The 15406-nt window shown below is 40.8% G+C and overlaps 1 protein-coding gene across 1 annotated transcript in view; it reads right to left on the reverse strand.

Moving 5' to 3' along the window:
* The window catches only part of LOC145396226 (uncharacterized), a 144826-nt gene that overhangs the window by 76560 nt on the left and 52860 nt on the right, over positions 1–15406 (reverse strand). The window contains exon 5 of the mRNA XM_080269659.1: positions 7400–7604. Within this exon, the coding sequence (XP_080125785.1) occupies positions 7400–7604 (205 nt within the window). The remainder of the gene's footprint in view (positions 1–7399; positions 7605–15406) is intronic.

The following is a 15406-nucleotide window of genomic DNA, read 5'->3' on the forward strand; positions in this document are numbered from 1 at the left end:
TGTCCAGAATTACTACCGTATCACTTTATCCTGATTGCTGAGTTACAGCAAGAGATTAACTCTAGAAAATGATGATAGTACCCAAAAACGTCATGAGGAAATGATGTAGAGTAATTTTATTGTCTTCTATCAATGAGCAGCGTGGATGAGCTGCAAAACGTCTGTGCCAACTTCAGTGAAATGCTTATGGCAGGCCAAGGCTTCTCTTTTGGTTTAATAAGCTTGTATAAGCTGGATGAAATCGTACCATGTAAGCTGAAAAAAAAAATTTGTTTATTCTGGGACTACAATCTGATCGTGACGGTATGCAGTATTATTGGTGTCTTTTATATCTCTTAAGCGTAGGAAGATGGCGTGATGTAGCCGAAATACAATGCATAGCAGGTTGTTAGCGGCAGAGGGGTTGTAAATGCCCTCCACAGTGGCCATTTTGGGCTAAGGCACACCTAAAGATTTTGCTTAGCTTAACACTAGATATTTTTTGCTTAATCGAGAGAAACTCTGCCAATTACTGAGGTCACAAAATAGGCCTACGTAATACTTAATGATGTTGTTCGAATGTTTTGTGGTGTTGGCTATATACCCCAAGGGATGAAGATTTATCGGTTTTACACATATGAACGAATATTTCTTGACTTATACTTTTATTCAAGTACTCCCAATGGTCACCAGCAAAGGTACTAAAAAGAAAAAATAAGATTTTCGTCAGAGACTACGGTTCCCACGGACAGAGCCAGCAGGGGCAAAGGAACAGACACCTTTCAACCCATATATGCAGTAGCTTTTTACTATGTGAGACGCAAATAATAGTTAATACATATCTAAAGTATTATTATTTAGAGATAATATGCGTAAAACTGCTTATATTTCACAAATACCAACCATTATAACCATTGCCATAATCTATTATGTATAAGGTAAATAACGATCAGTAGCCTACGACTAAGGAATTATATTAGGATTCGTCTTTAGATGAACTCACACCGTTGGAAAGTCATGGATATTGCTGCTGAGCCAACTCAGTAGATTTATCTGCAGTAAAAAAATTCTGAATACGGTCTCGGCTCCAGAGCTCCAAGTTCCCTGGCGTCCAAGCGTTTGTCAACAGTCTTGGTCAACATTCAATATGGCACACTTCATATACAGTATGCCGCGGTTGACTGCAAATTGGACTCAAGAAAGAAATTAACACAAAATCTTGCTAGTGGGAATCGCAAGAAAATACAGTATGTGGGTGTGTTTTGATTTGTAGAGCGTGTCGTACCGCAGGCAGTGACTGTCTGGGGAAACAATATTTTTTCTTCTAGTACCTTTGCTGGTGATCACAGGGAGTATTTGAATAAAAGTATAAATGAAGAAATATTAGTACATTTGTGTAAAACCGATAAATCTTCATCCCTTGACGTATACAGCCAACACCACAAAACATTTGAACACCACAAAGCATTTTGTGACCTCATTATTAAGCAAGGGGTTCGCCTTAATATTGAATGCAAAAAATTTGTGTATAATATTATTATGAAAAAAAAAAAAACACGTATGTGAGCACTCTTCATTGTCCGGAAAATAAAATTGAAAATTAAAAATTCTGGCGGTATGTAGTATCTGTGCCTTCTTTTGGGCTGAGTGCAACCTCCTCTCATCATTCTTATTGTCTGCAGACAATTTTCTTGAACTTCGGGAAGACCTCTCGTATTGAAGGTCCTAATGAGTGCTGTATCTATCCACTTCATTGTGAAAAGTCTCTTCAAAGCTGAATGAAACTGCAGTAAACACGAAAAAAATATGAAATATAAGTTCTTGGGCTGAATAGGTAAAGCGAATGAGCTATGGACATAGTCAAAGAATATCGTTGCAATTTCATGTTGTGGACAGTCTTATGTCCTGTAGTAACGGCTAGGGTCGCATATTTCCGTTCTGTATAGCTATTCGTCTCAATACCACAGCAAGCCAACCCAGTCATGCAGCCCTAGTGGGATGGGTTAGGTTTGGTTAGATTGGGTTAGCTTTAGTAGATTTCTGTAATTTTGCCTGGGAAATACATTGAGCATATTTCCGATAAAAACCTATGGTTAGTTTTGAAACGACGGGGGAAGCATCGTTTCTGACTGTTCCTGGTGGTGAGACGAATATGCATACAGAACGGATTTATGCGTTAGGGTGGGATTATTGTCATCTTCGAAGGCCTTTTAACACTTCTTCCTTAACCATTCATTCTATATATTTCTCCCTCTTGAAAGTACTAGAGAGTGACGCCTTCACTTGGTGGCACCAGTGTAACCGCGAGAGGGGCTGCTTAGTTATATAATTGTCCTTCTGCTCTCTCCCTATCCCTCCAAAAGGAGGGTGTTGGATTGCACGAGAGAGGAAACCTCAATCTGCAGTCCTTTGGGTTCACACTTACATCGCCATACTACTACTACTACTACTACTACAACTACAACAACAACAACCACTGCTACTACTGATGCACCCGCTGCTGCTGCTGTTGTTGTTGCTGCTGTTGCTGCTGCTGCAATTACGTTCTTATGTATGTTTCTTTTATATTTTCTTTTTAAGATGTACAACTACCAACAGAGTGTGCTTTGTGAGAGCTTGATGAGCGAGTGTGCGCATGTTATCAAAATTTCCCTCTGATACAAAATTACAGGCGGAATATCCGATATTTAATTGCTAGAGTTGATGCCATAAAATAGTGTTACGACAGAAAGTATTTTTTAATTTGATTTCGTAACTGAGGCGTTCAGCGATTAGAACCCAACACTCCCATGGATAACTCGAGATTCCAGGGAGTTCCTACGCCTTTATGGGTGAGTTTTTAGTTGACAACAAAATTTATTGAATGAATGTAATATTACATGCAGAAAGAATTTCAACTCTACTTCACATTCTGTAGGAGTAGTGTTATTACCTTCTGCTTAGCGTGACAGTCGGACGGGGGGGGGGGGCTCCTTTCCAAACTTAACTGACAATGAACATCACTTGCCTGCTTCGCAAGCTCGTAACTACTACTACTCCTACTATTACTACTACTACTACTACTGCGTTCTCTTGTATTATTTTATTTTTGGCATTATATCGGCCGCCTTTAGAAGGCAAAGCGATAATGTTTTTGCCTGCCTCTGTATGTGTGTGTGTGTGTGTGTGTGTGTGTGTGTGTGTGTGTGTGTGTGTGTGTGTGTGTGTGTGTTCCCATTATATCTCATGACGGCTTGACCTATCAACATGAAACCTTCAGGGTATAAAGATATGGCCAAATTCTTGGCCGAGTTCGAAAATGGGTACTCAAGGTCAACGTCAAAGTCACTAAAATGGCTGCCAAAGGTCAACTAGTTTTTCTCACTCGCCTTTAGCACCATTATATCTCATGAACGACTTGAGCTATTAACATGAAACCTTCAGGGTATCAAGTTATGGCCCAAATCTCGGACTTTTCCAACAGCATACTCTGGCGGGTGATTAGCATTCGGCTCCCGAATGCTTTTGTTTCATTTTAAATGTATCAATATTGACTGCGTAAGTAAAGTATGAAAATATTGGCATTTCAGGACGACGCGACTGATAGCCTCCATACCCAACAGGAATACGGGCCCAGGAGTATTATCCTTTCAATTCTTGAGGCTTTCTTCTGGATATCATGAAATAACGTTAAATGGGACAAAATCGTCCGTAAACATTTAGAATACAATCATTTGGCGATAACTTGATTTAAACCCAACGTGTGTCCAATACTCTGGAAAAAAGCTAAGTATGTTTGAAGCTTCTGTTCCATGACAGATCAGAAAAAAAAAAAAAAAAAAGGAAAGGAAAGTACACATTTTCATGAACTGTTTTTGTCTATCTATCTATCTATTGCCAGACGCCTCAATCCCGTCTGGGGTGGTCACAAACAAATCGCCTCCAAGTCGCCATGTCCCCCGCCATATCACTGCCCTGCTCCCAACTCACACCTTCCTCTCTCATATACCTCTCCACCCCATCCCTTCATCTCTTCCTCGGCCTCCCCCTCCCTCTTCCCCCCTCCACCTCACTCACATACACTCTCTTCGTCAGTCTTTCACCCTCCATCCTCTCCACATGGCCAAACCACCTCAGTGTGTTCCTCCTAACGCTTCCTATCACATCCACATCCATACCACAACGCTCCTTTATATCCTCATTCGTCAGCCTGTCTCTCCATGTGACTCCACAGGCTCCTCTTAAATAACTCATTTCCACTGCTCTCACTCTTGACTTGTGTCCTTCCAACAACGTCCAAGCTTCACTTCCATACGTTAGAGTTGGTATCACAATACTGTCATGTAGTAACTTTTTCACTTCCATGCTCACTTCCCTGTTTCTTATCACTGGTTTCAAAGAACCAGCAACCTTTCTTCCCTGCTATACCCTTTCAAGCAAATCACCTTCCAAACCTCCATCTTTACTCTTCACACTACCCAAGTACTTAAACGTACTCACATTTTCCAATTCCTCACCATCCAACCTCGCTGTACATTCACTGACTTCACCTCTCTCAAAGACCATCACTTTACTCTTCCCTACATTCACCTTTAGATTCCGTTTCTTACACACTGTCCCAAACTCATCCACCAAGCCTTGCAGCTCCTCTTCGTCTTCACTCAACAACACAGTATCATCTGCAAACAACAGTACAGGGAGTTTCAAAACACTATCCTCTCTCACCAGGGCCACTCCAACATCCACTACCCTACCTTGTACCTCTTTTATTACCCCATCCATGTACAGATTGAACAACCATGGAGACATGACACATCCCTGTTTCAACCCAACTTTCAAAGAGAAAAATTCACTTAGTTCACCATCCACATGCACTGCAGCCTTCGCACCATCGTACATACTCTTCACATCATTCAACAACTTCCCATCTACTCCATATATTCTTTACACTTTCCACAGACCTTGTCTATCCACCCTGTCATATGCTTTCTCCAAATCCATGAAAACCGCATACAACTTCTTTCCCTTCTCTAGAAACTTTTCCACTAAAGATCTAAGAATGAATATCTGATCTACACAACCTCTTCCCTTCCTAAAGCCTCTCTGTTCTTCTCCAACTAATTTCTCTGTTCTCTCTCTAACTCTGTCAATAAATATCCTACCATACACTTTTCCTATTATACTAAGAAGACAAATGCCCCTATGATTACCACACACTTCTTTTTCCCCTTTTCCTTTGTACAAGGGAATAATTATACCTGACTTCCAATCCTCCGGGACTCTACCTTCCTCCCAGGCCAATCTCCACATCTTCCACATCCATTCTACTACTATCTCTCCCCCATGCTTCAGCATTTCACTACACACTCCATCAATTCCTGGGGCTTTCCCCGATTTAACTTTCTTCATTGCGTCCACAACTTCTATCCTACTGATTTCTTCCTGTCTTCTCACCTCCCTCCTTCTCCCAGCCATTCCCCAGCCACTTATACTCGCATTACTTCCATCCTCTATGTTCAACAATTCCTTAAAGTGTTCTCTCCATCTGTTCACTTTTTTCCCTTCTCCACTAGTAATCTACCATTTTTATCTTTCACTCCCCTGCTAACTTCACTTCCACCCTGTCTTACTCTTTTCACCTCTTTCCAGAACATTTTCTTACAGTCCCTCCACTTTACACTCAAATTCCTTCCAAATTTCTCATCCACTCTCTTCTTACTCTCTCTTACTAATCTTTTCACCTCTCTCTTTCTTTCTACATATAACTCTCTCTTCCACCTCTCAACTTCTTCCTCGCCCCTATTTCTCATCCATTCATTGTATGCTTTCTTCTTTTGTGCCACAGCCTGTCTCACCTCTTCAGTCCACCACGCTGTTCCTTGCACCCCCCTCCGTCTTCTCTTCCTTCCACACACCACATCACATGCTGGACATATTTCTTCTGTAAGTATCCTACACACACCTTCCACGTCTCCCATCTGCTCCAATTCATATTTGCCCAATTGTTCCTCCACTTCTCTCTTATACTCTGCCTTTTTCTCATCCTCTTGTAACCTTACCACTCTCCTTGCAACTACTCCTTCCTCTCGTCTTTCCCTTCTTCTGTTCCTCCATCTTATTTGAATCCTAATTCTGGCCACCACCAAATAGTGGTCAGAAAGTCCACTCCCCCAACCTCTATAAGCTCTTGCATCCATTACACATCTTCTCATCCTTTCATCCTCACACACATAATCAATCATTGCCTTCCTTTCATTCAGTTCATCACCCACCCTTCTCATCACTCGCCATGTATATCTGTGGATCATTTTATGCCTGAAGAGGGTATTGGCTATCACCAACCCCCTCCCAGCACAAATGTCCACTAACGCACTGCCATTCTCATCTATCTCAGCAGGCACACCCCACTTACCAACTATTCCATCCACCTTCATATTCCCAACTTTACCATTCATATCACCGATCAAAAACACTCTCTCATTCCTTCCAAACTTTTCCATGCACACTTCCACATTTGTCCAGAACTCTTCTCTCACTCTTCTAGCACGATCTTGCGTTGGCGCATACACACACACAATCGCCCACATTTGTATTCCAACTTTCAACTTTACCCACACAATCCTTGACCCAACTGATCCATACTGTCTTATGTTCTTCTTCCATCTTTTACTCACAACTATACATACTCCTTCCTTTGCCCTCTCATTCTCACCTACTCCTGCACATATACCCCATCCATACTCCCATTCTCTCACACTTTCTCCTCTCCATTTTGTTTCAGTTATTCCACATACATCCACTTTCGCACCCTCAATCACCTGGACAATCTCTCTCTCTTTCACCTCATCATTCGCTCCTCTTACATTCCATGTACCCATTACCAAGTCCTTTGTCCGGTCCTGGGTCGTCATCGTTTGGTCAGTCCTTGTCCGAGGCTTCTTGTTTGTTTTTTTAGTTAGTTGTTTTCCGGGGAGGGGCACTAACCCTCCGCCAACCCTTTTAGTCGCTTTTTACGACAAGCAGGGATACTGGGGGAATATTCTTGAAAAAAAAACCTACCCCCCAGGGGGTAGTTTTTGTAACTGGAGGAAAAGTTAAATAATTCATGCATGAAGCAGGAATCTTTTTTGAAGGGCAGCAATTAAACTTAAGCAAGCACATACATGGAAGCTGGCAGGAAGCTGATGAGGAAAGTTATGGCAGGCAAGGATGAAGGCTGTGATGGAGGGAGTGGAGGAAGACTGTGAAGTAACCAAGGCCAAACAGAGGCGCATGTATTCCACGATAGACTCGGGAGTGATGAGGAGACAAATGGCGTGTATGGCATCTTGGGTTACATTAAGTCAGATTATATTTTTCCTGCCAACTTGTCAGCATCTTCTAGTCGAGCTTATCCACCTATCTACATATCTGTCTAATCATATACACCTGTCTAACTCACCTGTTGCAGCAGAGGAAGTGAAAGGTGTATGAGGTATCTTGAGGTTATTGTTGTTCTTGGTGGCTGATGATGATGATGATGGTGGCGGTGGGTGAGGGTGGTGCGGGGAGGCGACGTGCTTCCTGTTGCTGTTGCTGACGCTGCGGCCTGAGCTAGGACAACCAGATCCGCCAGAGGCAGCACCACGGCTGCCGCTGGTACCACTCTGAAAATAGAAATATTTAGATGAATATATAAATATTATTATGCAATAATAACTACAATTTCTGTAATAAACAAATGACATGTAAAGGTGCATGGTATGAAGGAAGATCACTGGGCCTTGGAAGAAGGCTGTGAAGCCTATGCCCAGAGTCGGACACAAAAAAATTCATATAGAAAAAAAGATAATACTTTCAAAAAGGTATAAATCTAAGCAAACACTGTGTTACATAAATTAATAAAAACAAAGTAACATACAAGTTCAATACAAAAAATGCACATAAATAAACACAAACTGTAAACTAGAGGCCCTCCCAAGGGAGGAATCACATCAGCCGCGAGCCAATACATATCTAGCGCGGCTCGGATACGACCTTGTCCTTGACCTACTTTCACCAATTTCGAACTCGGAGGAAATTTTCATCCCTACTACACGTGTAAAGTTTTATGATGACACCTTGAGCGGTTGCGAAGTTATCGTGCTAACAGACACACAGACCATGGCTTACTTTCATCAATTTCGAATTAGTAGATTTTCATCCCTTCTAAATACCTGTAAAATTTTGTTATGATATCTTGAGAGGTTGAGAAGTTATCGTGCTAAAAGACACACAGACACATAGACAGACAAAGTGAAATAATACCCGTGGGAGATTTTCAACCTTACTACACGCCTGTAAATTCTGTGATAATATCTTGAGCTGTTGCGAAGCTATCATACTAACAGACACACAGACCTTGACCTACTTTTATCAATTTCGAACTCGTGATCGACTTTTTTAACTACAACACACATGTAAAATTTTTTGATATCTTGAGCGGTTAAGAAGTTATCATTCTAACAGACATAAAGACAGACAGAGAAACTGAAAACACTACCAACTTCGCTATCACGGCTGCTAATAAATAAATTAGTGAATGATTAAAATCTTATGTGGACCAAACGAACCAGATTTCCAAAGTGGAGGAGTGTCTCTTCAATTGGCGGCCAGGAAGTACTACACAGACAGTCAAAAAGGAAGGTGCAGTTCATCCTTCATTACCACCTCCATCACCACATGATGTCCCAATTCCACACCAACAGGAGCCTTTTATATGCACCTAGGACGTCTCCAGTAACAGACGTGAACTCGAAAACTCACTGTCCAACAAGCGAAATACTCTCATGCTGATAAAAAGGGTGGATATCTCCAACAGTACCGCGTAGAAATCCCTGGTATTACCTCTCTTGATACATCCTCACCGTCATCCTGTGTTCCTTGTATCTCCGTTATCCATGCAGTGCTCAAGCTCCTTAACCCATTAGGTCTGAGTACGTCTTCTGTACCTTATGAGTGCTATCTCCACACGGATTTATTCAAACTTAGAGAGATTTTTCGAATTGGAGAAGTTAGATATGTGCATTTCAACCCCTACAACAGCAAGTTTTTTTTTTTTTTTTTTTTTTCAAACACTAAATACAGTTGTCTCAAAGAAGCAAGAGGAAAGGAATATAAAATGTCATCGTACCAAAGGGGTTAACCTACATCTCTGTCTATACTTGATCTTGCATTACCTCTCCTCTTGATGACCGTTACACCTACAATGCTATTCAGGTCTGCCATACCCAGATTAGGGGGTAGATTCTTCCTGTGAAGTGGTCAGGGTTGTGACCCGCTGATCACCGCAGAAGCTTTCTCCTCGATATTAGGGTGGTACACAAATTCTAGATGCCACAACCCACTGACTTATATGCCCTTCTCGCACTGTACACTTCAAACGAGTATCAAGGTCTACCGTGCTTCTTACCTTCATCACCCTCACACCTGACTCACTCTCCTCTCCCTCTTCTTACTATGTGTAATTTTTTCGACTATGTGTCCTGATTGCACATAACTATTTCACGGGTCTGCAGAATGAAAAATGTTGAAAGTTGTGTTGGTGATTTTTGCTTAATTAGTATAACTTTGGGTAGCAGATTCCAAATGTCACGCCGATTATCCTTCATTACGTAAGGTTTCGTAAAAAAAAAAAAATGAAGAATGTAAGAGTAAGCAACCGAATGTTTCCCGCTGACCCATCTGTGAGTCAGGCTGAGATCAGCAGACCTCTTGCAAATTCTGCGGGAGAGAGAAAGTCCTATCTGAAAACAACACAAGGGTGACTCTGGCAGCACACAAAGGAAACTGTCTACCTGTGGCAGGAAAGATTGTATAAGAAGTTAGAGATCAATACACCTGCGGGTGCAACATCCTAATAAAGCATATAATGTAATATGGAGTCTTTAAGATCAACCTGAAGTCCTGATGGTAAATCTACGAACATACAACGCAGAGAATATTATTCAGGAATATGCAAGAACTGGCATATTGACAAAAAAAAAAAAAAAAAAAAAAAAAACATTGACTATGCAGATAGAGCTATAAATATATAATGAATACAAGTAAACAAAATGAATCCCACTATTAGATTATAGACTTCTTCATTCAAAACCACCTTTTTTTTTTTTTTTTTTTTCCAAAACTGCGAATGGAACTTCTCCATTTATGGGTTTTGGGTAGATTCTCGTGGTGCAACATGCAGCAGTAGTCGGCCATCATGCTGACATTCCATTTTCTATGTTATATTCTCTCCATCTCCTTTACATCCTGATGAAGTCTTTGACTTTGTTCTTTTCTCAGAGCTCCTAGCTATTCAGGGAAGTTGCCCAAATAAGCATTCAAGAAATGCACTCTGAGACTCATGTTACATTCTAGGGCCTTCAAATTTTCCACTATCCTACATACACTGTCTAGGTAGTTTCCTCCCTTATAGTTACCCAAAAAGTTTATAATGACATTTTTCAAGGCAATCCATGCTTCTTTTACACTAGTAAGAAGAGAGTTTTCAGAATCCATCCTCGACAAGTTTCCTTATCTCAAGTCTGACAAAATTAATTTTGGGTATACTCTCCTTGAGCTTGGTATCGGACAGTCCTAGAAGCCTCTTGCACAAATAATTTATACCAACTCCGTCTCGTGTCAAAGCTTGAACAAAGTGCTTCACTGGGCCAAATTTTATGTGCAGAGGGGGCAAAAGAACTTTTTTTGGATCAACCAAACAATCTCGTACATTCTTTGTCCTTGGTGAAAGTTGCCTCCTACTTTGCCACTGTATGTGAAATCACTGGAGATTCCTGGTCCTGCTATCCCATTCATACAAGACGCGTGAAGCCTTGTGTAGCCGACTGTTGTTCAAGCAGCATACATACTACCTTTAAATCACATATCACCCAGTTGTTGTCTTTGTAATTAGTTTTATTTGAAGACATCAGTAAGTTTTCATATTCTCGTAATTCTCCTCGAGGTGCATTGATTGAGCTATAGGAGAAGAAGCATACTTGTTACCATTGTATACAAGAACTGCCTTAAGACTTCTTTTCGAAGAATCAGTGAACAGCCTCCATTTTTCGAACTGTTAATGACACCAAACTTTTCCATTAATCCAGTACGGTCTGTAGAGTTACTCAAATAATCTTCTCTATAATATAAGAAAGAAAAGGGAAAATCTTTCTCAGTTCAGGTACCAGGAGAATGATCCTTCTTTTTTTTTTTTTTTTTTTTTTGCCAGGCATTTAAAATCTTAGCAGACTTTCTGCGTGGTACTGGGATGGGTACATGGTCCATGAGCAATAGGGCACAAGGCAGATGGGACGCTTGGATAAAGAATTCCATATATACTCTTGTCGTTGTATCTTAGAATATTCTATCTATCTATATGCCTAAGCTGCTTCCCCCAAGGAAAGGGAGGTAGCCGAGACAGGACGACACACTCCCTATTTACTCATCCATTGAGACACATTCATTCGCATCTTAGCCCCAAAGGGGAGAACGGACAGGTCATCACCACACTACACCGCACGAGGGTCAACTGCGCTGTGCAATCAGTGACATCCGCAACAGGGCCTGACAGCAGAGCTGGTTAACCCCTGCCACATCATAATAGACCCATCCCCTTACCTGCACCTGACCTGAATAGCTGATCAGACCAAATGCGGGAGAATATCCCCCCAGGGCTGCGTCATCATTTATTCATTCACGATTTCTCTCCATTTATTTCTGTCATGCACAGCCACTCTTCCTTCCTCAACAGACATCCCTCTCGCATCCAACGCTATTCTTGGTCTTCCTCTCAGCCTTACACCTCTCACATCAGATCTAGTTATCCTTTTCACCAATCGCTCATTATCCATTCTCTCCATATGTCCAAACCATCGCAACACCCTCTGCTCAACTCGATCAGCCATCTCCTGAACAACTCCAGTTCTCCTTCTCACTTCATCATTTCTCACTCGATCCATATGCATCACTCCACACATACTCCTCAGACCCCTCATCTCCATTACATTCAAACTTTTCCTCTCTGCTACACCTATATTTCATGCTTCAGCCCCATAGAACGCAGTCGGTACCACAACACCCTCATACAGCCATCTCTTTACATCCATTCTAAGCCAACGACATCGAAACACTTTTTTCATTCCTCCCAGCACCTTTCCTACTTCATTCATTCTAAATTTCACTTCTGCATCTATTCTTCCATCTACAGCAACATGTGACCCTAGATATTTAAAACACTCTACCTCCTCAAGCAACACACCATTCAAAACTATATTCATTCCCCTACCACCTACCGACCTCATACACTTCATCACTTTACTCTTATTCTCATTTACTTTAAATTTCCTCCTTTCACACACCCTTCCAAACTCCTCTACCAACTATCTCAATCTCTCCTCTGAATCAGCCACCAGTGCAGTATCATCTGCAGTCAGCAGTTGCTTCAGATTCCACTCTCTACCATCAACATTCACCAGACTCTGACCTCCACCTAAAACTCTTGCATTCACCTCCCTTACAGCACCATCCATATAAATATTAATCAACCAAGGCGACATCACACATCCATGCAGCAGCCCCACTCTTCTGGGAAACCACTCACAGTATTTCCCACTCTTGCACACGCTCTACTATTTTCATAAAAACTTTTCACCCCTTTTAGTAACCTACCATCAAGTCCATGCAATCTTGAAACAGTCCACAAAGCCTCCTTATCAATTATATCATACGCTTTCTCTAAATCCATGAATGCCCAAAACACATCCTTGCCTTTCGCTAAATACTTTTCACACACTTGTCTCACAGCAAACACCTGATCCACGCATCCCATCCCTCTCCTAAAGCCGCACTGCTCATCACCAATCACTCCCTCTGTATTGTTACATAATAATTGTATTGTACATAATTGTTACATATCGTGTGTAGTTACATAATTGTAACAACTGTAACATAATGCAATCGTTTGTCGTTACATAATTGTAGTACCTGCAGTGATATTGTAGTAATTGCAGTGATATTGTAGTAATTGCAGTAATATTGTTGTAATATATAATTGTAACATTGTATGAATTGTTACATAATAGTATTGTCACCTAATAATTGTAGTGTACATAATTGTATTGTAATTGTTACATATCGTTTGTAGTTGCATTATTGAAGCAAGTGTAACATAATGCAATCGTTTGTCGTTACATAATTGTAATAATTGCAGTAATATAGTAGTAACTGCAGTCCTGACATCGATCCGGTCATGCAGCGGTCGATGACAGTGATGATGTGCCTTGCCACTGGCTCGTGGAGGACAACAATTTGCTTTTTGTTTCACTTATAGAAGGAGTTTATGTGATATTTTGGCATTTGTTGTAACACATCTATTTTCATTAGTTTATTATGCGATCTTACTGTTTTTTTTTTTCTATAATTTGTTTTTCTTCGTTTGTCTACGCTTTTTCGGTGTTGTCCGAGGTTGCATAATCGCTGGCTACTTCCCTTGGGACCCTTTTTAAGGTTTAGTTTATACTGCACAAATATTACTGTAAATGATATTATATAGCCCCATATTTTGTTATTTTATATAAAAAATATATATACACTAAATACAGTATTAACTATATACACTGTCTTGTTGTTCACATGTACCTATCGTGGGCAATGTATGTGTCAGCACTGTGTGGAAATCTTTGTCTTCACGATTGTGAGGAAGATGTTGTTCATTCTTGCTAACGTCATTTGTGTCGGCCATTTTTATTTTGTAACTTAATTTGTCTGTTTCCACTAGGTAGCTTTAATTAATAAATGTTTAATACAGTTCTTTTAATCGCTCACTGAGTAACTGTGATGGTATAATTATTTTCTTTATTACTTTGTAAATGTAATAATGTATAGCTGTATGTATGAAACACTTATTTTATGCAGGTATAAATGGTAACACTCGTTGGTAGTAAATAAATGCTATAATAAATGAATGAATATATACAGTGTAGAATATTTATTGTTGGTGCAAGTACTTAGTGATTGGATTATGCAGATAACTGAAGTAGGTATGTGTGCGTAAGTTGTAACTATACAGCACGTTTTATATGTCTGTGTAGAAGTTTTTTGTCTACCACTGTGTATTGCATAAATGAAGTAACTATATAACTCACTAGTTTTTACCGTGGTGGGAATGGTGTGAGTGATGGTGAGTGGTGGTGTCACACACGAGTTGATTGACTTGGCGTCATCTCAGCAAACACGCACAGTGACGTCGATTTCTCACCCTCTGGTAGCTGTGGTGAGTAAATGAGTGAAGAAAGGTGAGTAAGATGAGTTGTGAATATGGGCTTGGTATTTGCTTCATCGTCTCGACCTCTTCATTCCTGTGTCAGCGATGGAGGTTGGGGGGTGGTTGGAGAGAGCGTTGGGGATCTAGTGCTTGCTGCTTTGTTCTTGCTTTTCGTTTGCTTGTTTTGTTTTTCTTTCTCAATTTATTCTCGGTCCTTTTTTCTTGTGATTTACTCGTTGTGGGATGAAGAATGTTGCTACTTGTAGGTGCGTGTAGAAGATTATAGAGACGACTCGTAGACTTGTTACTTGTAGTTGATCGTAGATGGTTGTAGTTCATTGGTTCGTCGTAGAAACTGGAAGATTGTTTGTATCAATATTTTGTTAAACTACTGGCAAGGCATCGTGTGACCTCTTCACCTCTACATCAGTGTGATGATCAGGAAGACGGAGGGGGGGTTGGTGTGAATACTGTCAGGAGCTGGTTGTGAGTTGTTGGTTGTAAGAGGTATTGTTTGTTTTCTGTCTTGATAATGTAGACTCAACTGTACACTCGGACTCTCGTAGGGTCGTAGGCTTGTAGACTCGTAGGATTGTAGGATCGTAGACTCGTAGGCTTGTAGCTTGTATTTTGTAGGAATTCACTGTATAACTGAAGAAGAGGTTCGTACTTCTGTTGCCACCATTTCTTGTTGAAACTTCATAGGTTCTTGTAGTGTGTTTTGTAGATCAGTTATACATATATTAGACTCGTGGATGAGCGGTTGTTATACGTGAGTGGTTTTGTAAGTAGATAATCTTCGTTCCCTTTTGTCATGCAATGACAGGAGCGGTAAAGATTAGTATGGTACTATTTTAATTTGTCTTGGAAATATTAACAAAGTCTATCACACACGAGTGAAATATAAAGTAGAGTCCCGCTCTACTCATTCTATCTTTCTCTGCCTGTTGCTAGTCTCCTTCTCTCTTGCTCTCTCTGTGCAACCTTTCGCTACGATCGCCAGCCCCCTTCTGATCTCTGATTCCTACTTTCTCGTTTAGCAGGGGTCATGTCACGTGGGTTATAATGTTGTTGAAATGTTATAGAAGCCTGTGTGTGTGTATGTGTGTATGTGTGTGTGTATGGTCACGAGGTGCTGTTTGTGGGCTATTGTGCTGGTGTGAGACATTCTGTGAGGTGATAACG

This window comes from Coenobita brevimanus, chromosome 35 (assembly GCF_032717465.1).
Source record: "Coenobita brevimanus isolate Jiangsu-jjx chromosome 35, ASM3271746v2, whole genome shotgun sequence".
Classification (NCBI taxonomy): domain Eukaryota; kingdom Metazoa; phylum Arthropoda; class Malacostraca; order Decapoda; family Coenobitidae; genus Coenobita; species Coenobita brevimanus.